At 41.6% G+C, this 23,809-nt stretch overlaps 1 protein-coding gene across 1 annotated transcript; it reads left to right on the top strand.

The window, feature by feature from the left end:
• The first annotated feature begins 68 nt into the window (after positions 1 to 68).
• NOMO2 (NODAL modulator 2) lies at positions 69 to 23,323 on the top strand. Its single transcript, XM_074553196.1, has 31 exons — positions 69 to 263; positions 526 to 615; positions 1,785 to 1,830; positions 2,265 to 2,365; positions 2,489 to 2,595; positions 2,789 to 2,861; positions 3,358 to 3,510; positions 4,181 to 4,318; positions 4,848 to 4,937; positions 5,500 to 5,605; positions 6,012 to 6,162; positions 7,277 to 7,454; positions 7,652 to 7,793; positions 8,637 to 8,768; positions 9,516 to 9,652; positions 9,925 to 10,012; positions 10,433 to 10,496; positions 11,295 to 11,390; positions 13,426 to 13,635; positions 13,909 to 13,991; positions 14,578 to 14,737; positions 14,857 to 14,983; positions 15,553 to 15,666; positions 16,313 to 16,440; positions 17,044 to 17,185; positions 18,000 to 18,083; positions 18,985 to 19,095; positions 20,396 to 20,497; positions 20,710 to 20,829; positions 21,391 to 21,483; positions 22,224 to 23,323. The coding sequence occupies exons 1-31, from the start codon at positions 132 to 134 to the stop codon at positions 22,353 to 22,355; spliced, it is 3,630 nt and encodes a 1,209-aa protein (XP_074409297.1). The 5' UTR covers positions 69 to 131; the 3' UTR covers positions 22,356 to 23,323.
• The last annotated feature ends 486 nt before the right edge of the window (positions 23,324 to 23,809 follow it).

The following is a 23,809-nucleotide window of genomic DNA, read 5'->3' as shown; positions in this document are numbered from 1 at the left end:
CGGGTCCAGCGGGGCGGCCCCGGGCAGCGCCCGGAGCCCTCCGGGCCGGCAGGAGGCGCTGTGGCGGCCCAGCCCGGCCCGGCCCGGCCTTTCCGGCAGCGCTGGCTGCGGGCTGTGGCGGCGCTGAGGGGATGCGGCCGCGGGTGGCGGCCGCGCTGCTTTGCGCGCTGTGCTGCGCCCTGGCGCGGGGCTCCGAGGACATCGTCGTGGGCTGCGGCGGCTTCGTCAAGTCCGACGTGGAGATCAACTACTCGCTGATCGAGGTGGGCGCCGCCGCCCCGCTGGTCCCGGCTGCCTGCCGGGCGTGCCGGGCGCTGCCGCCCGGGCCGCGGTCACCGGTGGCGGTGGAGCTACGGCTTTTCCTCACCCTGGCACTCTGCAGCCTGCGTGTCATAAACCGTGTCCTGCTGCCCCCTGGCACGGCTGCTGCTGCTGTGTTACAGCACTGGGTTAGAAGGTGCCTGGTTCCAGCGCTCCTCGCCTTTAAAAAAAAATCTTTGTGTCTGTTTTGTTTGTTTCTTTTAGATTAAGTTATATACAAAACATGGTACTCTGAAATACCAGACAGACTGTGCTCCGAACAATGGGTATTTCATGATTCCCCTCTATGACAAGGTAAGACACAAATACCCCACAAATATTGCGCTGTCCCCTGTGTGCTGGAGGCAGCAGCTGCCTCCACCTCGATCTGCCGGCAGATTCAATCTCAGAGCAACACCCACCATGAAACATTTGAATCAGGACATCACTTAGTTTGGTTTGGATCAAAGTTTCAGCTGTTTCTTTTTGTAAAGCACCAACTTCATTTCCCAGTGCTAATTATGAAGAGAAAAGCCAGCTAACTGTGGCTGCAGTATAGAGTACAGATAAAGCTTTCAGATTTTATACCTGTAGAAATGGGAATAAATGTATATGAGAAGGTATTTTGGTATGACTGAAATGAAAATAACCTGAATGGTTAATTGCAAATATTAAAAATGTTTAATGGAAATAGTGATCCAGGAGACTCAGAATGTGTCAGTAATTTGATGTCTGCTTAGATTGGAAAGGTATTTACATTCAAATTAAATAAAATACAAGCCAAGGTGTTATTGCTCTTTTAAGGAGATAGTTAACTTAGGCTTCAGAGATAGAAACACAAAACGGTTTGGGTTGGAAGGCACCTTTGAAGGTTATGTAGTCCAGCCAACAAATAATCCCTTCCCAATCTAAGAATGTAACATGCTTTCTGATCCTGGTGGTTTCATTCTTGGGTCTTTGAGCCTTTCCAAGGATGAACTTCAGAATACGTGTGGCAGAACACATGTGGTGCTCTGTGATATGAATAGGATCCCTGTATTGATTAATACCCTTTTGGATCAGAGCTTTCAAGAGGATTGGAATGTTGATATCCCGTGTTTGGGCAGAATGGTCAAGGATGACCCAGTGGAAATATCAAAGGCTGATTTAGAGCCCATCTGTTGGGGCAGGTGGAGGTAGATTTGAACACTTTCTAGCCCTGAGCTGCTTGACTGTGAGCCAAGTTTGTGCTGGAAGCAGGATAAACACGGTGATACTTAATTTCTGCTCTTGGCTGGATGTGAGCCCAGCATCCCAGCCTGTCTGGGTAGATATGGCAGCTGCTTAGAACATAAGCAGGAGGAAAGGAGAATGGTGGATATTGGTGCACCTGAGTCTTGTGTTCCTCTCTGCAGCATGATGCTTGTGTTCTGACTTTCTTTCTCATATGTAAGCTAAACTAAATTTAGATCAATAAAGACAGTTATTGCTTTTTATTTTTTCAGGGGGATTTCATTCTTAAAATTGAGCCTCCCCTAGGGTGGAGTTTTGGTGAGTGGCTGTATGTCTTCTTACAATAGGACACTGTATCTGCAGTGTGGGACTTATCTCTAACGTGCAGCTGGCGGGAAAAATGGAGCACTTTTCCAAACCTATGAACCATATTGCATGGTTTAATAACTGACATGTGCTTACTGTACCTGGGGAAGGTAAAGCTGGGTGGTAGACACTGACAGAATAACCCTTGAACTGATTTGAAGGAATGTGGGCTTTTGACAGAAATGGCTGCAGTGGGAGGAGGGAAGGAAGATTTTCAGAGTCAGGATTTGGGGTTGCTTTACCTTTGCTGAAGAAAGGCTTCCAGAGGAACACTTGCCATGCTGGAATGAACACATTTCTGTGGCAGTTGTGGAAAGCTGAAGCAGAATTTCTTTGGGTTGCTCTCTCACTAACTCTCATGCTGTTTCATTGTTCTTCTCTTCCAGAACCAACCAGTGTAGACATCCATGTGGATGGCATTAATGACATTTGCACAAAGGGAGGTGATATTAACTTTGTGTTCACAGGATTTTCTGTGAATGGAAAGGTTAGACTCCTTTATCTTAATTTATTCCACTTTATGCTAATTCAACCTTCATAAACACATTCAAATTCAGTTCTACATGTTATTTTCATTCATTTATACTTCTGTTTCTTTTTATTTTGACAGGTTCTCAGCAAAGGTCAGACATTAGGTCCTGCTGGAGTTCAGGTTGTACTGAGAAATGCTGGCAGTGACATAAACATACAAACAACTATTACACAACCTGGAGGAAAGTGAGTGTGGGTGGTGCATACTTAATTCATCTGTTCATTTTGCACAAGATCCTTTCAATTCTGCCGTACTGGCTGGGACTGTAAGAGTTCTGAAGTATTTTTTCTAGCATGTGAATAGAGTCTGAATTGTTTTTCTGTGAACAGATGTTTGTGGCTGTTTCTGAAGAGACATAATCCCTTTCTTTCCTTGCAGGTTTGCTTTCTTTAAGGTGCTTCCTGGTGAATATGAAATCTTTGCATCACATCCTACCTGGATGTTGAAAGAGGTGAGAACCTACACAAGTTCTGGTTTGCCTGGATAGAGAGGATGGATCTGCTAGACCTTGTCTGGATCAGTTAGAGTGAGGAAGGGGCTTTGTGGGTGGACAGGGTTACTGAAGTTTCTCTACATCTAATTCAGGTAGTCAAGAAACTGCCTCGTACAGACCCAGTTTGGAGATAGTGAAGCCAGCCAGGGAAGGACAAAATGAGCTTTTGCTTTTGCTTTCCATCTTCTATCCCATACATTTTGCCAGAATATTGTAGCTCAAATCCTTCCCTCCCACACAGCTTGCTTTTTGAGGAGCTCTGATATCCTGACCATTTCCTAAATCAATGAAGCAGGAATAATTATGTTTTAGAAAGTATCTTTGCTTTAGTGTCTTGAGTAGCCTGGAGACCCTCTTTGAGTTCTGCTGCTCTGGCTTCTGTTCCTGTTGTTGAATGTGCAGTCTCTGATTGGTTTTAGGTGCTGCTTTTGAAATGTTTGTTTCTGTATTTCAGGCCAAGACAGTGGTGCGGGTGACAAGTTCCAATGCCTACGCTGCCAGCCCCCTGATTGTTGCAGGCTACAACGTCTCTGGGTCTGTGAGGAGTGATGGAGAACCCATGAAAGGGGTCATGTTTCTCCTTTTCTCCTCTTCAGTCTCCAAAGAGGTAATGCTTGATCAGTACCTTTTTAATATGAGTATGGCTATAAATAAGAAGAATCAAATAGCTTTTAGATTCATATTGCCCTGATACTCATCTGTCCTTCACTGGCTTGTACAGTTCCTTAAACTGTATTTTTGTGTTTGGTTCTTTTGTGTGATTTCTTTTTTTTCCCCTAGCAAGGCCCTTGTAATCCAACGTGACCTCCATGGAATTATTTCATAATTCATTGTACAGTAGCTGTACAATGACATCTTTATTACCCTTTGCCCTTTTGATGGAAAGACAAAGTTCCACAGCTTCTACTGCCACCTTACAAATGCATTAAGAAATGAGTGCAAAACATCTGGTCATGTAGAGCTGAGCTCTGTTCTGCGATGTTAACCCTGTCCACAGAACTGAAGTCACTTAAGACACATAGTACAGTTTTGGGGATGTTAAATTTTCCAGTGGTCTGTCCTTGTTACCATAAAGTTGTTTATTTGCTGTTTTTTCCTGTTTTACCTATACATGAATTTTAAGCCATCTCATCAAACTTTGCCTCTGAAATGGTTTTATACTTCCCATCAGTCTTTCAGAGTTGAGTGTTTTGAACCCTCCTGTATCCCTCTTCCTCCCCAGTTACTTTCTGTATTCTTCTTTGAGACAGAAAGTTGTATTGCATTTATTACTACAGGATGTTGTGGGCTGCAGTATTTCTCCTGTGGATGGGTTCCAATCAAGAGATGAATCTTTATCCTATTTGTGCAATGTTGTATCAAAAGAAGATGGATCTTTCAGCTTCCTTTCTCTGCCGAGTGGGAAATACACTGTGGTAAGTGACTAGAAATTCACTGCTTTTCTATTGAGTGGGTTGTTAACTTTCATTTTCTAAATCAGAGTGAGCTATTGCCACCTCCTCTCCTTTAAGCTGTTTCCTTTTGTTCCCATTCTCTTTCTTACATCTGGATGTTGTGGGAGCATGTTCCCTGTGCACTGCCTGGAGTGATGGTCCTGTATTCTCAGTCTGTGCTCTACAAATGGGATTCAGGCTTCTCTCATTCCTTTAATCCTTCTAGCAATCATACAGTCTCCTATCCGTTAGCTCTTGCACATCCAAGTATGCTGCATTCTGACTAGAGAGTTACTTTTTCTTCTTTTCTGATAATTTCATGGTTTCCATCAGTCTTGAAATATTGCCCATAGTTGTGTCTCCATGCCTCTGAGTAGTTTTTTTCCAAGAGGTTTGCAGCTCATTTGACCCTTGGTAGAGGTGCCTGATGTCAGTAAGAACAGGAAAAATTATAGAGGAAAACCATTCTGTCATCACAGCTTGGGAGTCAAAGCCATGTGTCTTCTTTCAGATCCCATTCTACAGAGGAGAGAGAATCACCTTTGATGTTGCTCCATCTAGATTGGACTTCCTTGTAGAGCATGACAGTTTACAGATTGAGGTAAGGCCTACAGAGGGAATAATCCTTTTGTGCCACTCATTCCTGTAAAAGCCTAACTGATTTTAGCAGAAAGCAGCTGAATTGTGGAAAAACTTTGTAAGAAGTTGAAGGCACTTGTTTATGCACAGCTGTGTTTCTGTACTTTGGTCCCTTTTATAGGAAGAAACGAAATAGGGCAGAGCTGTCTGCTGTGTTCACTTTCATATCAGTGTTGCAAACAGGCTGCCTGTATTTCCTTATTGAGATTGTCACATCTCTGGAGAGGGGCCTGTAGGTTTTCCTGGTTTCCAGAGTGCCTTGTGTAATGGCATTATGGTCTGTGACTGTGGCCCTCTGGGCTGTGCCAGTGCAGATAAATTGAGAATGTGTGTTTTGTACTTAGGGGAACAGTTTGCCTAGAGATCACTTTGTACTTTCACTGTGATTATCCTGGTACATTTTTTTCCTAGAGCTGTAAATAAATTTGCTTTATATGTGCGTGGGGAGAAAACGGTGTTGATTGCTGTAGGTGTGTGTTTGCATTTCCTGAGTAAAGAATGATGTTGATTTTTTCCCATTTCAGCCTGTTTTCCATGTGATGGGTTTCTCTGTCACAGGCAGGGTGTTGAATGGTCCTGAAGGAGAAGGAGTTGCTGATGCCACTGTCACTCTGAACAATCAGATTAAAGGTATGCAATGCTCTTTGTTGCTACAGGGAAGCCTTTATAAGACTCAAGTACAGGACTAGTGTATGATGTGGAATTAACCCTTCAAGACAATACACTGCTTTTTCTTGCAATTTATTTGAAATATTGAAGTGCATTTCATGCAGTTGATAAATTTTGCATTTTCTGGTTTAGATGAGAGCATTAAATATTCATTTGTTTGGCAGTTGAAAATTTCTTAATTGCTTTCAACCATATGCCAGATTGTACTTTGAAATACAGAAATGAAGGTTCATCTAGTAAAAAAGCATAAAACTATTTTATGTGTAATGTGAATTAAAAATAGCCTAAAGCAGTGCACGTCCTCTGGATCTGTTGATACATAAGGTTAGCATATGCTCTGGTTTTTAACTCTTGTTATTTGTTACAGTGAAGACAAAAGCTGATGGCTCTTTCCGCCTTGAGAACATCACAACAGGTACATACACAATTCATGCCAGGAAAGAACACCTTTTTTTTGATACCATTACTGTGAAGATTGCACCAAATACACCTCAGCTGGCAAACATCATTGCAACAGGGTAAGGACTGGTGTCAGGATGAAAATGCAGTTTGATGTGTGGATGAGGAAAATGGGTGATCATTTCCATGCCATGCCCAGAATTGTGTTGTCAGGAGCCAAATATTGCTGAAGAAATTAAAGGTAAATAGGGCAGCATGAGTGCATGCTTTGTGCACAGTATTTTGCTCAATAATAGGTCAGGTTTAGAGCATCCTCTTAATAAGCTCTTCCTTGCAAGTGAAGACACTAAGGCATGGGTAAATTACGAATTTTAGAATGTTATGTGAACCAAGAAAGCAACAGAGAAGATTTCTGCCACTTGATTCTTGCACAGAAGGAGGGTATCTGGAGTCACACAGCTGTCTGGTGCAGTGCTGTACCAAACCTCTGCGTTTTACTGCTCACTCTCAAGGTCATTGTTGCCTTATCTGAATTGCTTTTTTTCTTGTTTGATGCCTTGACTGTGTGTCTAAGGCTGTGCAGTGGTGAGAGATACAGTCTGAGCTGAGGAAGATTAAAGGGCTGTGGTTCTGTGTCCAGGACACAGAGGAGGAAATAGTGGCAGTGTTCTGGAGAAGGGAAAACTTGGAATTGACTGAGTCAAATAGCTGTCAGCTCATACAGACATAGCCAGCCAGTTAGGAAGAACTCTGTGTGCTGCCCAATGATGGGGTACGATTTATTCAGTAACTAAGTATATTGTGCTGTTGAAGGCAATGAACAAAACTTACCAGCTTCTAATTTGTCTTCTTGTCTTGTGCTTTCACAAGTGTAGGTGTACCAAGGTTGTGTTCCAGTGGATTACCTATCATATTTTAAGTTTTTGTCACAGAACATTTGAAACTATTTAAAACCTGAGGGGAGAAATCTGTTGCCTGCCTAACACAAAATCCTAAATCTGTTGCCTGCTTAGCACAAAACAAAAAAGAAAGGAAAAAGGGCTTGGGTTGGGGGCAGGGAAGATTGAAGCAAGTTGCTTGCAAATCTCTCTTTTAGGATAAATCCTTTCCAATTCAGGTGTTATTACCTCAACATAGTGAGGTTTACTTTTAAGGAAGTTCTAAAACAAGGGTTTTTTTATCATCTTTGTCAAATCAAGGTACTTGTTCTGATGAGTGGCTTTTATGTAACAGGTTCAGTGTGTGTGGCCGCATCTCAGTTACTCGATTCCCTGACACAGTCAAACAGATCAGTAAATACAAGGTGACCATGATACCTGAAGACAAAGACAAAGCATCACTGGCTACAACAGAAACTGACCCTCATGGAGCATTTTGTTTCAAGGCAAAATCGGGTGCATACAATGTTCAGGTGAGAATGAGCTTTCATTTCTTCATTGTAGGACTGTCATGGTGTTTTAGAAGATTTTTAAATTTTGGAAAGCATGTTGTAGAGGCTGGTTTTGCTTTGCCTGGGATTTACAGTAGATTTCCATTTTTTAATTTCTGATAAATGCATTGAAGACAACAGAGTGGGTGTTTTTGGACTTGATGTCATGTACTCCACAGGTAATTATTCCAGAGGCTGAGACCAGAGCAGGTTTGGCTTTGAAACCCAAAATGTTCCCTGTCACTGTTACTGACAGACCAGTGATGGATGTGACCTTCTCTCAGTTTTTGGCATCTGTCTCAGGGAAGATCTCTTGTTTAGGTAAGTGTGAAAGGGAAATGGCAGTGGAATGGAGAACTTCAGCACTGCATGTGTGAGTGTTGTTGACATCAAGACCCTTACTGTGGTTGGTCCCATCAGCAGATAAGTAAATGTAACTTGCAGCACATGGAAAAAGCAGCTCTCCTTGGGAGATGTTGTGGCCAAGTAAGTTTGGAGTAAAGTTATGTACTTCCTTTTGATACTTGCTAGGGATAAACAAGTCTTCCTTCCTCAGAAGGATGGATGGAAGGAAATGGAAGGACCTTTCTGGAAGGAAATGGTCCTGACTGCTGCTTGGGATGCATCAATCAGGGAAATACTGGAGGGGAAAAAGAAGTTTACAAGAAAAAGAAAAAAGCAGTGCACGTAAAAACTGTAGGATAGATGCTGAAGCTGTTGGTCGAAGCTTTCAACCTCTGTTTCTTTCATAAGCTTTTTGTCTTATTTTAGTCTAAGGTTCCTCTCTCCTGCTATTTTCCTTGATTACCCACTGATTTTAGCAGATGATGATTTGAGCCTGATTTTTGTTATTTTTACCCTTCCTTTTTCCTCTCTGAATCCTCCTGCACTTTGTGTTCTGCCTCTCAGGTGTTTACTCATCTCTTAAGTCTCTGCAGAGTGAGGTGAATCCAGGGATTCCATGTTGATCTCAAGTTTTTTCTTGTCATTAGATAAAAGAATATGATTAACACTCTCAAAATCTACAGAATGCAAAAACCCATGATATATGCCTAAGAAACAAGTTTTAACAGGAAGCATCCTGTGCTGGGAGGGGGCTAACATTTAATTTAGGTGTGGCTGGCAGTGTTTGGGGCGCAACTGACGGGCTGTGTTCCCTGGCAGACGCGTGCGGGGACCTGACGGTGACACTGCAGGCCGTGAGCCGCCCGGGGGAGAAGCGCAGCCTGCAGCTGCAGGGCAGCAAGGACTCGGTGCCCTTCACCTTCGAGGGGGTGCTCCCGGGCAAGTACAAAGGTAGGAGCAGGGGAATGGCTTGGGGGGCACCTTGGCAGCTCAATTTGTGACCTAATGTGAGCTCTTCTGTTATCATGGATACCTTTTGCAGCATGCCCAACACAGCTGTGAAACTTGAGAGAATCTGGAAAAATACCTTACAACAGTGCATCAGGTTTTCTAAATGTTAGATGTTTAACCCTGTGTCAGCCCAAAGGTTACTGCTCCCCTGAGTTTTAGGGTCTGCATGGCTGGTGAGGGGGAAGTGGGCTTTATCATGAACTAGCTTGTCCCAAGCCTAAGAACAGGGACAGACTCTAGTTCTGCTTCCAGAGTGCTGCTCCGAAGAACAATCTGTATTTTGGGCCAGGCTGCCTTGGCCTGTGAAAATAAATTGTGTTCCAGGGAAAGGAGTATATAGACCTCACTCTTTGTACTGCAGTGGGAACACAAGATTAAATTTGGGATAGGCTGTGATGTCCTCTAGGCTGCTTTGCCTGTCACAATGGTGGTGCCCATTGGGGACTTTCAGGGTGGCCAGGCTTCATTATTCCTTTTCATAGCACAGCTTTCCTGATAAATGTGTTGGGTTCCTGGTGATGCTGCAGTGCTGAGAGCCAGGTCTGTTACTACAGGCATTGTTGTGTATTTACCTTTGCAGATTATTGCCAGGGAAGCTAGAGAGACACAAATTTCTCATATCCCAAAACCTGCCCGTATTTACTCGGTTGTACATTTCTGAAATGCTTTGTGTGGTGTATATTCCAGTAAGCATTGCACATGAAGACTGGTGCTGGAAGAATAAATCTTTGGAACTGGAAGTGTTGGAGGAAGATGTGTCAGGAGTAGAATTCAGGCAGACTGGATATATGCTGAGGTGTTCTCTTTCTCATGCAATCACACTGGTACGTAGGAAACAAATGTTCTTGTATGTCTTTAATGACCTCCTGAAGGCAGGTTGGGTTATGTTTGGAATCAAGGCTTTCTCCTGTCTCTGGAGGGTCACAGAGCATGGAACATTGATGTTTAGGGTGCTTCAAGATTTGTCTTTTAAGTAAAACAATCTTGTGATGTTAGATGTTACAAAAGAGATGGCATTGATGTATCTTTAGGCAAATACTGTTTTCATTTTGTTGTTTGGTAGTTGTTAATAGTGTATTGTGCTGTGGCTTCACAGGAATTTTATCAGGATGGAAATGGACCAGAGAATGTTGGTGTTTATAACCTGTCAAAAGGAGTTAATAGATTCTGTCTTTCAAAGCCAGGTAAAAGCTTAAAAATATTAGTTTTAAAATGAAAAATAACCAGTTAGCTAATACTGCTGGGAACTAAACAAAAAATTTGTTGTGGTTTCTGAAAGGCATTGTTTTAATTACATCTGTATATAAATAATCTGTTCTAAGTTTTTAGAATTCTCCATTTCTTCTGCAGTTTAATCCTTCACCAAATCTAGATTCCAGAAATAAAATATTACTAGTTTTTCCATGGTGATGGAAGTATTTAATCTTTGATGAAAGAGGGTCATGTTAAAATAATCTCATTCATATAGGTTCTGTTTGTCAGACACATTATAAGGTGTCTGTGTGAAAGGCAGCAGATATACAGTCAAATTTTGTAGTTGTTTCTATATCTCTGCTCTAAAAATTGACTTTTTCAGGGGTCATTCTTTGCCTTGCTGTTTGTAGGTGTGTATGAGGTGACCCCACGCTCCTGCCACCAGTTTGAGCACGAGTATTACACCTATGACACGTGAGTGTGACTGTTCCTCCCCTTCACCTACAGCATGATTCTCCATAAAGCTCCCTTCTCCTGCTTGCTTTCAGCAGGACAGGATGTGTAGAGGGAAGCTCTGGCAAGGTGTCTCACATGTGTTCTCTTGCCCTTCCTATCTTAAAAGTAATAAAAATCAACTAATGAGAGGGTTTAAAGATGCTTTAGTTATTTTAGATGGGTGTTTTTGTCAGCTGTCTGTTTAGTGTTAGGTTTACTTTGTAGCAGAGAAGAGTTATTTCAGTGAAAACTGATGCTCACTTCTGAGAACTGAAAGGCAAGAGATAGCACAGTAAGATTGCTGAGAGGCCCTTGCACTCTTGCATGTCACTGGTACCACGACCTTCTGTTGGTGGAATTCTGCTCACCCCATTTTTTGCAAGCTAAACAAATGTTCACCCTTATCACAAGTAAGCAGTGCTGATCTTCCATGGTCAGGCAAATTTATTAGTTATTTATAGATTATGGTCTGGTGATGTGTTTAATGACAGTTGGACATATTAAATCAATCCAATCAGCTTCAGCTTGAGAGGAAACAGAAGGGAAAGAATTAGGGAAGAATTCTTCAAAGGGAAGAATTGCTTTGGGGCTCAAATTAGGAAATGCTCCCTTTCCAAGACATGACCATCCCAGCACTACAGCTTTGCCGTGTAATTTCTGTATCATCTTTTATAAAGCATTTCAATCTCGGGGGTGAGAGCACAGACTCTGCTAAATAAGATTTGTTTATTTGGGAAGGGGATTTTGAATTCATGTCTTTGTTCCTTCCATGTGCAGGTCCTCTCCCAGTATCCTGACGCTCACTGCAGTTCGCCACCATGTCCTTGGCACGATTGTAACTGATAAACTGATGGATGTGACTGTCACCATTAAGTAAGGACAAAGAAATCATGGGGCTATAAAAAGTGGAAGAAAAAAACATTTCTCTCATAAAGCTTTACTCCAGTTTTAGTGCTGCAGTGGCTGCTTTCTAAGGGGATGTCATCCTAGCTTAGGCTGCAAGAGGTTTTTAATGCTAAGATGTGCTTTGAGTTCTTTGGAGAGAGATAAGTCCAGCCTCATTTTGAGCATTTTGTCATCATTTGAACATTGCCCCTCCCTACTTCTGTGTCTTGGTTAAAAGGAATGATTTTTTGAGTGTTTATGTACTTTAATGAACTGATGTTTCAGAATTCAGAGGGTATTGTTTTTACTTAGGTCTGAGCTCTTTAAGACACTGGCATATATTTGTTCCCTTTTTTCTTTCCTCAGAATGAGAGTCTGCTGCTTTAGAGCATTGTAACTGGTGTGAGGAGGGTTATAAAAGGAAAAACATGCAGAGTGATTGCACACTAATGCACCAATTTATGTTTAGCTGAACAGACAACTCACTAGGGAGCACTGATTTGTGAACAGCTTTAATTGTATGAGGTGCCAAATCTGCCTGAAAGTGTCTGGTAATGATGAGTGTTTTTATTGATACTCTGCTGGTGTCTACTTGTTCTAGGCTATGGATTCTCAAACTTTTTGAGTGCAGGAAACATCTTTCAGAGAACATTACCTGCAGAGCCTCGAGTTCTCCAACATTAATGACCCCATCACTGCAACTGCTGGGCAGCTCCAGCAGCTGCAAAGGAGACAGTGAGACAGCAGAGAGCCATTAGGCTTGTAAAAACAACTCAGTGAGGAGGTGAATATAGTACCAACCTTCTCAGCTTGTTGGCTTTTTGGAGACTATTGGCCAGTGCTTTGAAGGCAGCTTAGTTGCCACAGGTATCTCTGATCAATCCTGCCTCAAGCTTTTCATCTGAATTCCAGTTTGTGAAGTGCCATCAACATAAAGGGAACAGCTCTGGGTTTAAAAGCAAGCCATGTGTTTTTACAAGTCTGTGTACCAGATCCATGGCTGTGACCCTTTAACTTTGAGTTAACAAAAAACTCCAAACAACCTCAACCAAAAGCAAAGCTGATTCTCATCAGTTCTTGATAATGGCTTGGTATGTTTTAAAAATAAGACTATAGTAATGTATTATGTGTATCTTGAGATTGTGTGTGCCTGTACAAATTTTTAATAGGCTTTCAGACAAAAAAAAATTACATCTTTCTGTATTGTGTCTGAACTGCAGAGAAAGAATATAAAGCCTTGATGAAACTTAGTGTGATAGAGCAATAATAACTATGTCTCTTAAAAAGAAACGCTGGAATATGGGTGGAGGCTGAAGCAGGAGAACTATCCTGGTAATCTAAAGTGGCTGTAGGAAAAGTGATTGTGGTCATTTAGGTTCAGTCCTCACTGAGAATTCAGACTGTTGAGGAGTGTTGATAAGATACAAAGGATGATTGGAGTCTAGAAGAAAGTGCTAGAAAAGAGAGGATGCAAGATCAGAGAGAGTGAAATAAAATGCATTATTCTGAGCTGATTCTGAAAGCTTAGTTGAATTTATCTAGTAATCTGTTCAGTGGACAGTGACAAATGGCTGGGTAGTTCAAATGAATAGGGCAGATAGGTGATTTTCCTGGGAATTTCTGGCTCTTGGAAGTATTTATGTGTGATAGAAGTTATTTTCTCCTTGTATTCTCTGCTCCTGAGAGGTAGGTTCTGAGACAGAAGTTCCTAGTTCTGGAAAAAAAGCAGGCTTAGTAGTATTTTTATTTATTTTGTACTTTCTGTATTAAGCTTGTTCTTAGGTTTGATATTCCAGCCTTTCTTTTAGTGTAAGTCTTGGTTAAAGACACTCTTGCAAACTGATCCTTTTGCCTAAAAATTTACCACTCCTGTGCTCAGAATAAACAGGGCAGTTAAAGAGGGATGGGTTAAAAAAATATCCTGGGACTTGTCTGTGGTGGTGTAAAGGCAGTAATTAACAGATACAACAAGCTCTTTTCTCATGTAGGGCAGGAGATGATTTTGTTTTCTCCATATTTTCAGGTCCTCCATTGACAGTGAGCCTGCCTTGGTGCTGGGGCCCCTGAGGTCTGTGCAGGAGCTGCGCCGGGAGCAGCAGCTGGCGGAAATCGAGAGCCGCCGGCAGGAGAGGGAAAAGAAGGGGCAGGAGGAGGAAGGAACAAAGCCACCAGTGCAAGAGATGGTGGAGGAGCTCCAAGGACCTTTCTTATATGAATTTTCATATTGGGCAAGGTAATACCAAGCTCCAATAATGGACAAGGTGTGTTCTTCGTACTGTTTTGTGGTGTTTCTGTCAAACAGGACAGTGACACAATTCCAGGTAGGACAGAGCTACTGGCTGGGTGCCTTTGGTCACTCTGAGCTACAAGGAATCTTAGCACCACTGTAAGAAGGTTGTTGTTAATACTTTTTTCTTGGAGTATTTAGATGCATTCTTGCACTCTGCTCTACATGAGTGCTGCTAATTCAATTTTCCTCTAATTATATCTTATTTGTGTTTTACAGGTCTGGAGAGAAAATTACTGTAACACCATCATCAAAAGAGCTGCTCTTCTACCCACCTTATGTGGAAGCAGTTGTTAGTGGAGGTAAATATGAATAATTTATGTTTGAAAGAATTGGATTTTTATTATTGAAATGTATGTAGATAAACATATGAATAACTCGAAAAGTAATGTTAGGGAAGTTTCAGTTGTAGCTGTTTCTTTGGGCCAGTTTAATTCTGGAATTTGGAAGTTATTTAATAGAGGATGCAAGTACAGTTTTTATCAGCGGAATATTCTTCCAAGTGCTGAAAAACCACCTAGCACAAGAGGAAGGCCAGGATTCTGGGTATTACACCAGATTCTCAGAATTGTTCATAGTACTGCCACTAAGAGTTGTGCAAAAACAAGCTTCCTATTTTGAATTTGTTGGCAAATTCAAGTTTCTCTTAAAGTTTTTTTTTTTCCCTCACTAAATTACAGTAATAAAAATATTCACAAAAAAAGATAAACTTCAAAATCGTCAGGGTTATCATCAGTTGTTAATGCTGCTTCTTAGGTCAGTGTCCATCATGTCCTCAGGTTCTTAAGTGAACATATTTTGTTTGAAATCACAAGGAAATGTTAAGTGCCTCTTTTCATGTGACTTGACCTTTTTTTTTTGTCTGAAATCCCCTTCACAATGACCAAGAGAGTTGTCCTGGGAAGCTGATAGAGATTCATGGAAAAGCAGGCCTATTTCTGGAAGGGCAAATCCATCCTGAATTGGAAGGTGTTGAGATTGTCATTAGTGAGAAGGGAGCAACTTCTGCACTTATCACAGTTTTCACTGATGACAAAGGCACTTACAGGTAATGAACAGATTGGTTTTGAACTTTGGATTCTTTAGTTAAAATGCAGTGTTACTTGACAATGTGTGTGTGATATCCAAGTGTTCTTTCTGAAACAAGTTCTGTTCTTTTATTTGAAGTGTTGGGCCACTCCACAGTGACCTGGAATACACAATCACTGCTCAGAAGGAAGGTTTTGTTTTGACTGCAGTAGAAGGAACAGTTGGAGACTTCAAAGCTTTTGCTCTTGCTGGGGTGACATTTGAGGTAATGTTCTGAACATTTTGGGTTCTAAATGAATAGTGTGTGCAGTTGGAGCTGGACAGGCAAAAAGTCAATCCATGTCTTCCAAAGACAAATGGGTATGGGATTTTGGGATAATTTATTATTATTTGGATAATAATTTTTGTCATGAGGAGACAAATCTCAGTGGATGAGCTCAGTTGTAGACCATGAGTTGCCATGCAGAAGATACTTTACAAGGTTTATAGATTCCAAATTGCTTTTATAGAGTTGGATCACCTTGTTTTAATGAGTTTTATCCAAGGTGTAGGTGTAGTCTGGTCCAGCTAGGGCTTGGCTCCAGTCTTCGGGGTGCTTTGTTCTGGCCTCCCTGTGTGTTCTGTGGTAGAGAATGGCTGCTGTGGTGGCACATGGTGTCCCACGGGCTGTGAGTGCCCTGGGCTTGGGAGCAGGGGGTCCTGCAGCCCTGTGGTCTGGCAGGAGGGGCAGCACACATGTGGTGAGTTCTGCTCACAGCTGAGTGCTCAGAGCCAGCTCACCTGTGCACTCTGCAAGGGGCTTTTCACTTAAAATTACTGGTTTTTCAAAAACAGATCAAATCAGAGGATGACCAGGCTCTTGCTGGAGTTCTCCTGTCCCTCAGTGGAGGGGTGTTCCGCTCCAACCTCCTCACACAGGACGATGGCATGCTGACATTTTCCAATCTGGTGAGTTGAAATGATTCTTCTGACCATGGCTGTGTGTGGGGCTGTGTCACTCTGCCCTCCCAAACAGGGCTCTCCTGAGTGCCAGGTGTCCTTTGAAACCCTAACCCACCATGAGAGGTGCAGATCCCTGAGAATAAACAGCACTTAAAATCTTAGCAAGTGAAAGATGTGAAATCTAACATGGCGGGAGGTTTCTCCCCAACAGGTCATAGATGATGTTGATTGATCTTAGTTACTAATTTGCAGTCTGTAAACATGAAACAAGCCAATTTGCTGATACTCATTGGATAGTCTTTAGGGGGAAGGAAATCTAATTACATTATTGATCTATATGTGCATAGACATGCTTGAATGGTTTCTTTGCAGGCATCCTTCTTTTGTGGTCACTTTCCTGTCCTTGAGGTCTTGTGGTAACGTTTTAGGGCTGTAGTTTCTCTCTTTACACTTTGTCACCAGGTGGAATTCCATCAGTTTATTGTCCAGTGTGCTCCCTGTTTTTCACTGCTCACAGTTTGTGACAGGTTTCACCTGTGGTTGGAACAGAGCACTTCAGCTCTCCAGAGAGCTCTTGCAAAGCATATTTGTTTGGAGTTGGTGAGTTTTTGCATCACTGTGAGTAAACAGATTGTTTTGTGCCTCTTTGCAGAGCCCAGGGCAATATTACTTTAAACCCATGATGAAAGAATTTCGGTTTGAACCATCATCACAAATGATTGAAGTGCAGGAAGGACAAAATCTCAAAATCCAGATAACTGGTTACAGAACAGCTTACAGGTCAGTGGAGCTGGAATCCATGGAAAATCCTATGGGCTGTGTCAGGATGTGTTATGCCAAATGTGTTTCCTCCCAGCACACCTCTGTTCTTGCAGGTTTGGAGGAGACTTTCCAAGTCTCAATTTATCTTAATTATGCTTTGTATAAGTACTTTTTTTGGCCATTTTTCGTGGTTCTGGATATATTGCTCAGCCCAGATAGCAAGAGCTATAGGAGGAACCATGGCTATGAAAGCATTGTCTCAGTGGCACTGGGAGTGGTTTGTGCTGCCTCCAGTGGGAGAGGAGAGGACTATTCTGGGTATGGTAGACCAATTCAGAGATCTGAATCAGGATCCTTGCTTTCCTTACCCTCAGGGGTAAGAAACAACTGCTGTTGATGGAGTCTAGGAAACTTGGATTCTTAAAGTTGTGTTCTGAACTGCAGCAGATTCTGATGTTTTAAACTGTTTTGCACATACATTATAAATACCCCTTTTCTTCTTCATGCTATGGTAAATACATTAAGTACTTTTACCATCAATTATAACACTAAAAAGTCTTTTAAATATTCATTTAAACAACATCTGCATATCTGTAGCAAATGTTCTCTTTATACCTCCAGCTGTTATGGCACAGTTTCCTCTTTAAATGGAGAGCCTGAGCAGGGAGTGTCAGTGGAAGCTGTGGGACAGAAGGATTGCAGCATCTATGGAGAGGACACAATAACTGATGAGGAGGGCAAATTCAGGCTCCGTGGCCTTCGGGTAAGGAGGAGGAGGAGGAGGAGGCTCTGTCATTTCTTTGTCACTGTGACAATGGACCAGTGAAATGGGTTCTGTTCAGTACCCACTGGGTTCTGTTTTCCCATCATGTTTGCTAACTCAGACTGCCCTGAGTCTCTCTGTGTGAAGAAACACTGTCAAGTAGTGAACATTGAGCCTGAGAAAAGGGGAAGAGAAAAGCTTGTGGTGTAAGTCTGTGAATTTACTGGCAGCATACTGTGCTGGCCTCCACAAACACTGAGCTGTTGGTGTGACAGGACACAATCCCCTGGTCAATGCTTGCGTGACCAGCAGGGAATTTTCATAGGCAAAAGAATGTGGGGAAGTGTTTAGTTTCTCCTGTGAAGATACCAACAGCCTGTTTTTAGCAGGACTTTGTGTGTGTGTGATGTGGTTGCACAGCATGTATGTGAAGTAAGCTGTTCTTCAGGGAATGGGGAAGCTGAATTTATGGCACTATTATGGAAAGAACCAACAATTTCCTAAAGTAAAAGGCAATGTTTGGTCAGATTTTAATCCTGTGTTTTCCTTCATCACTGCAGATGATTTAACACTGATGCAACGAAGCAATGAAAGTTCTATATAGCCTGTTCTTATTTTCTGACAGTAAACACTCCTAATAGTGTTATTGAGCTGAATTTTCTATTTGAGATAAGGAAAACTTTAACTGCATAGAGTTAAATCTGTTTGGGTGGTGTATCTTAAATGGAGTGTCAGAAAATCCTCTTTACTGCTCTCTAAAATTAAAGTATGTATTATTCAGTGTGGGGATTTATCATCTGAATGTTGCTTTCAGCCTGGCTGTGTGTATCATGTCCAACTCAAAGCTGAAGGCAATGATCACATAGAAAGAGCTTTACCACAGCATCGAGCAATTGAGGTAATTTTTTCTCTTTTTTTGTAGCATCACTTAAATATGAAATGGGTCTGTCTAAGGCATTCTGTCTGTTCTGTCAGCAGCAGTGTAGTGAAAGCATTCTGTTTAGACAAGTGCTTTTCAGCAAGTTAGCTGCCTAAAAACAGACCCCATATTGTGTGTCAGCACCATAGCTCAAAACTGAAGTGAGATAAAGCCCAAACAGTAAACAAGTGGGAAGGATTCTTTCACAGTCATGAAAGCTGTGCATCCAGAAACAAGAGAATAAATGTATGGAATACCTTTCAACATTTCTTTTTAATGTGGAACAAAGCAGTGCTAGCTTGAGGATGTCATAAATTGTCATATTGTCCTACAGTTGTATTTAGTTGTGGACAGAGAGATTTTGTTATGTTTTATTGGGTCCAAATCATGCAGTCTTGATGTAGGTGAAATTGTAATTTGGACTATCACTTTTATCTTTATAAAATGTAGTAATAACTTTGCATTGAAAACTGTTGGAATCTTGTTAAATACTCCACATGAATCAACTATATAAACATCTCTGTGCATTTCTCAGCACACGTGCAAATCCTGAGACTAATGTTCTGAGATCAGGCAGTCCTGTGGATGTACCTCAGCCTTTTCCAGAATAGTTTGTGCTTTTTAGACTTCCATTTTTAGTTTAGCTTAATGTCATGAGCCTCATGCTGCTAATACCCAAGTCTGCAGTTGCAAGCTGTGCACTCTGGAGAGCAGGGACTTGCAGTGGGAAAGCTTTGAGCTTCCCTGTGGTTAGTATAGAACAAAATCCACTTTTTATTTAAAATGATCAGCAGTGTTTGTGCTGTGTTAACAGTTGTGTTGCTTTCCTTTGCTAACTGTCCCTCTGTTGGTGAAAACCTGAGTGTCTTTTCTGTTGCAGGTTGGGAACAGTGACATCGATGACGTTAATATTATCGCTTTCCGGCAAATTAATCAGTTTGATTTAAGTGGAAATGTAATTACAGCCTCTGAATATCTCTCCACTTTATGTGTAAGTTCAGGCCTTTCATCTTTGTCAAGTGTATTTGTTACTGCTTTCACAATGATTTTTTTTGCAGGGTCACTGGAAATGGTTCAGTAGCCAGAGCACACATTTAATTCAAATTATAACTAATAGTTTAATGAAGGTGAATTTGAATTCCAGATTGAATGAAGATTGCAGTGTTTCTGATGTTTTGCTTTAATGTTTCCATTTTTCATGGGAATATATTTAAGAAATACCTTCTCTGGTTGGCTTGTACATTTTGGGATATATTTCCCTGATTAGGGATGCTCTGTCTGTAGGGGCATCAAAACAACAAGGGTTAAATGAGTCCTTTGTATCAGAGAACTGCATTAATTCCTGAAACACCTGGTATTTTTGACCTGTATGTCAAAACCTGAAGATACCATGTGAATTCAGTGATACCACAAGACGTGTGAATTTAAAAGTACGTTATAATGGACAGTATGAGACAGAGATGAAAACTGAAATTTTCAAAATTCAGGACACTGTACTGTGGTCTGAAAAAGCTTGCTAACACCTCTGATCCTTTTGGCTTAGGGCACAAATGCTGGAAGTGTCTGCAAGAGGTGTTAGTGGGGTAGGAGTTACAGTATCATTTCTCAGGTTTAAAAGCTCCATAAAATGTTACCTACCAATATAAATTCAGTGCTTGGATTTCTTTCACACTAGTTTGTTATCTCTTGAGATCTTGGCATCTCACCTGCCAAGATCTCATTGCTAAGCTGTTGGGTTTTTTGGGAGACATTCAAAGGATCCAACACTCAGAGCAGGTGTGAAGGGAAAATGTGTCACCTTACTGAAAGCCCCCTGAGCTTGTGTCCCATCTTCCTGGGGAAATTTAAACCCTTGCAGTTCAGCCTAAGCCAATAGGAATTGATGTTAAATTTTGATTATATAGAAGCTGTCCAAGCCTGTGCCTTCTTCATATTAGGTGGGGTCTTGTGTTGCATATACAGCATGTGAGCTGTCAAAGGGTGCATGTCATCACCCTGGCCTCCAGTGCAGGCATTCTTGTCTCTGAAAGTTGTGCTAAGCCTGGATCCAGACACAAGTGAGAGCAGTTTTGTGCTCCACAGCACAGACTGCTTCTCATACACTGGCTGTGTGAAAATGTCAGACAGCAGCTGTTCCGAAATTATTTCAAGTTCTATAAAAAGACTCTTTTGTGAATTTTCACATCCCAGATTAGAACATTTCCAGGTGTTCTTACTTGACAACTTTCTGTTAATAAAAACACATGATAAATTTGGAAATGCTTTGTTTGTGCTTCTTCCTTCACTTACAGGTGAAGCTCTACAAAAGTGAAAATCTTGACAACCCAATTCATACAGTCAACTTAGGCCTATCCCTGTTTTTTCATTTCCCACCACTACTCCGAGATGGAGAGGTAAGAATGTTGCTGGAAAATTAGCTTAGATCACTTTATTCTTTTCCCTAAGGACACTGAAGTGTAATTTGTGCCTGCAGAGCTGTATTCATGCTGCACTAACCAATGTCTTGGAAGATTTGAAGCCTGTTTAACTGTTCTTTGCCTTTAAATGTGGTTTTTATCTTGGACTGCTCCTGATGCTGTAGCCTGAGTGTATTTTTTACCCACAGAATTATGTGGTGCTCCTGGATTCTACATTGTCTAAATCACAGTATGACTACACCCTGCCTCAGGTTTCTTTCACTGCCATTGGATATCATAAACACATTACACTGGTCTTCAGTCCCACTGTAAGTACTCAATATTTTCATGTTCCAATGTTCACCTTGGGAGCAGTATTTGGTGTTATAACCTGCATGTATTTGGTGCTCTTGGCCAAGCTTAGTGTTAGTGTAACTATAAAGAGGTTTATGAGTGGCAGTAATTTGGATTTGCTGTGTGTTCAGTTGCCAGTGGAATGGGAGAGGGATGTGGAACAGCAGCAGGAAATGAAGGGTGCAGATGTGCCTGAAAGGTTCTGTGCTGGCATGGCTGCTGTAGTGGGGTCACAGAGGTGTGGGCAGCATGGGACAGGTAAACCAAAGCACACACCAGGCTGGCTGCCAGTGGAGACTGGCCATCAGTGAATTGGCTTCACAAAGCAGACACCTCAGAAGGGGTAATACATGAGTGACTGATCCAGAGGTGGCTTTGAAGTGGGAAGTAAAGCAAATCTTGGAACAGCACTTGGAAGGAGGTGAGATAAAGGCTGGATGTGCTTCATGATCCTATTGCTGATGTTTCTTAGAGCTGAGGGATTTCACAGTCAACTTGAAAAAAAAAATAAAATCCATGATCTGCACTGTTTGCAGAGAAAGCTGCCTGAACAAGACATCGCCCAAGGGTCTTACATCGCGTTACCGCTGACGCTGCTACTGCTGCTGGCTGGGTACAACCACGATAAGGTGGGTCAGGGCTGCTCCTGCTCCTGCACAAATGTTACTGTCCTGTCCATGGATACATGTGCTCAGTGAGAGTTTGTTGTCCAGACAGAAGTGCAGTCACATCCCCCTTATGTGATATAAGAAAAGCCACAATGTAGATTTTGTCCATATTTTTGGACAATTACCTTCCTTTGAAAAAGGTTTGTGTGGAGGTGACTTCCTGTGCTGTGGCTGAATTTTGGTTTCTCACTTGTTTGCTTTGAGAAAAAAACAATACAGCATCATTAAAATTCAGATAACCAGACTCAGTGATAATAGGAATTTAAATAATTGTTTTATTAACTTCAGGCACAATTGGACTGGAAAAAGTCTTGCAAGTCTTCAGGTCTGGTCTCTTTAGCTTTATACCCTCCCTGGTTCAAAAGCTCTCAAGAGGAATACAAATATCTGCTACACCACTTCCTCTGTCTTTGTTATCAAGCTATGGTTGTCTAGTTTTTTCTAATATGATTGGATTTCTGTTTTACCAAAAAGAGAAATTAAACTTGTCTGTGCAGTTTGATTTCCTCTCACTCAGAACCTAAAGTGATTATTTATCAGAAATTCCCAGAAGTTTGGTTTGATTCCTCCCCAAGATTTGCTGCCATAGATGTGCCATTGATGCAATAGAGTCTGGTTGGGGCTACAAGTCTAGAGAACCGTACCATTCAGCCCTTACGTACCATTGTAACCACAACTTGCTTGCCTTTTTCCCCCCCCAGCTGATTCCCTTGCTGCTGCAGCTGACAGCCAGGCTGCAGGGGGTGCGTGCCCTGGGCCAGGCAGGCTCTGACACCGGCGGCTCCGAGGACGCAAAGAGACAAACCAAGAAACAGAAAACGAGACGGACGTGAGCTGAAAGGAGGGACTGGCTGAATGGTGCTCTGTCAGACTGCAGCCTGAGGAGGCAAAGCCACTAAAACACATCTTTGTTGAATTTGCAGACTTGACATTTTCTGGTTTTGCTACATGAGCACCATTTGTCACATTAGCTCCATTTTGGCTGTAAATTTTCTATGGAGTCTATAGATTTCCGTGTTGTAAAGTGATTAAATGAATGCCTCTGCTGTCACTGTGAGTGCATCTCTCATACTTGAAGACAATTAATGTTTTTTTTCTTTTCATTGGAACAGGTCATGCTGTCCTTATTAATGATTTATAAAAACAGTGGTAATAGATAATACTTGATTTCAGTTTCAGTCTCTAGGTTTTGGAATGATTTTTCCTTACCTTTTGAAATACTCACTTTACAGAAGTAGCACACAGGGATTCTGCTAAATCAGTGTTGCTTGAAACAGAATTTTAGGGGACATAGGTGGGCTGGTGACTTATGTCATTGTCACTTCCAGTTCAGCAGCTTGATTGAAGAGTCTGTCTGATTTCAGTTCTTGTCCAGTGATTATGTTATCTTTGATTAAGTTTTTGCCCAATGAAGACAAATTCTCCATGTCAGGTAAGGTTAGTTGTTAATATCAGGTAAGTTCTGATGTTCCTACTGCAAAAGCAGTGTTTCAGTTTTAGTTTCCTGTTCAGAGTGATCTCTTTACTCCTCCGGTGTTCCTGAGGTGGCTCCAGCAGGTGCCAAAGCTGCACTACCCTTCCCAAAGCTGTACTGTGTTCTCTGTGTTGCCATTCACCCTTGGTGGTCACATCTCCTGCTCAGGCCATGCTCAGCCTTTTCCCAATTAATGATTGATTTTTTTTTTTTTTTAACCTTTTTTTACCTTTTGGGTTTTTTAACTGTAAGGAATGTGACTTTCTTTGAAATCTCCAATGTGTACAGTCCCAATAATGTAGTCTGTAATAAATAACCTGTTTCTTACAGGTTCTCTTTTGATTCCTGCTTGAAGACATACACAGTTTAAATGTTAATGGGGCTTTTTATTGACAAATACTATAAAGGTTAACAGAGCATTTGAAGATGCACATAAATGCCTACAAATAGTGCAAAGGCATTGGTACTGCCAGTAAGTGGCAATGTTTCTCTTTTTACTTGAAATAAAAGTCCCCTTACATTTAAATGTTTAAGCTTACAAACCCTACCTTTCTTAGAAATTTGGATGCTGAAGGTTTTACCCTGATTTTTTTTGCACTTTGTGAGAGTTTGGGCCTAAATAATTAAAACTTCATTTGGTGATGATTCTGTCTCTCAGAGGGAAATTTGTCAGGACCATAACAAGAATGTAGAAGGTTGAAAAAGCATTATGTATAGAGCTTGAGATGAAGCTCTAATAAATTATCATGCTCTACTTAAAGACTTTGAATTTCATATTGCTGTGATGAAATATATGGGGAAAAGACAAGGTGT

Source organism: Zonotrichia albicollis, chromosome 16, assembly GCF_047830755.1.
Source record: "Zonotrichia albicollis isolate bZonAlb1 chromosome 16, bZonAlb1.hap1, whole genome shotgun sequence".
Classification (NCBI taxonomy): domain Eukaryota; kingdom Metazoa; phylum Chordata; class Aves; order Passeriformes; family Passerellidae; genus Zonotrichia; species Zonotrichia albicollis.
The sequence above is the reverse complement of the archived record's forward strand: the minus strand, read 5'-3'. Positions and strand labels throughout refer to the sequence as shown.

Excerpts from the sequence above, each read along its gene's own strand:
- NOMO2 (XM_074553196.1), top strand. The coding sequence starts at position 132 with ATGCGGCCGCGGGTGGCGGCCGCGCTGCTTTGCGCGCTGTGCTGCGCC. Across the intron at positions 4,319-4,847 it reads CGAGTGGGAAATACACTGTG|ATCCCATTCTACAGAGGAGA; the intron begins GTAAGTGACTAG and ends GTCTTCTTTCAG. Across the intron at positions 11,391-13,425 it reads GATGTGACTGTCACCATTAA|GTCCTCCATTGACAGTGAGC; the intron begins GTAAGGACAAAG and ends CCATATTTTCAG.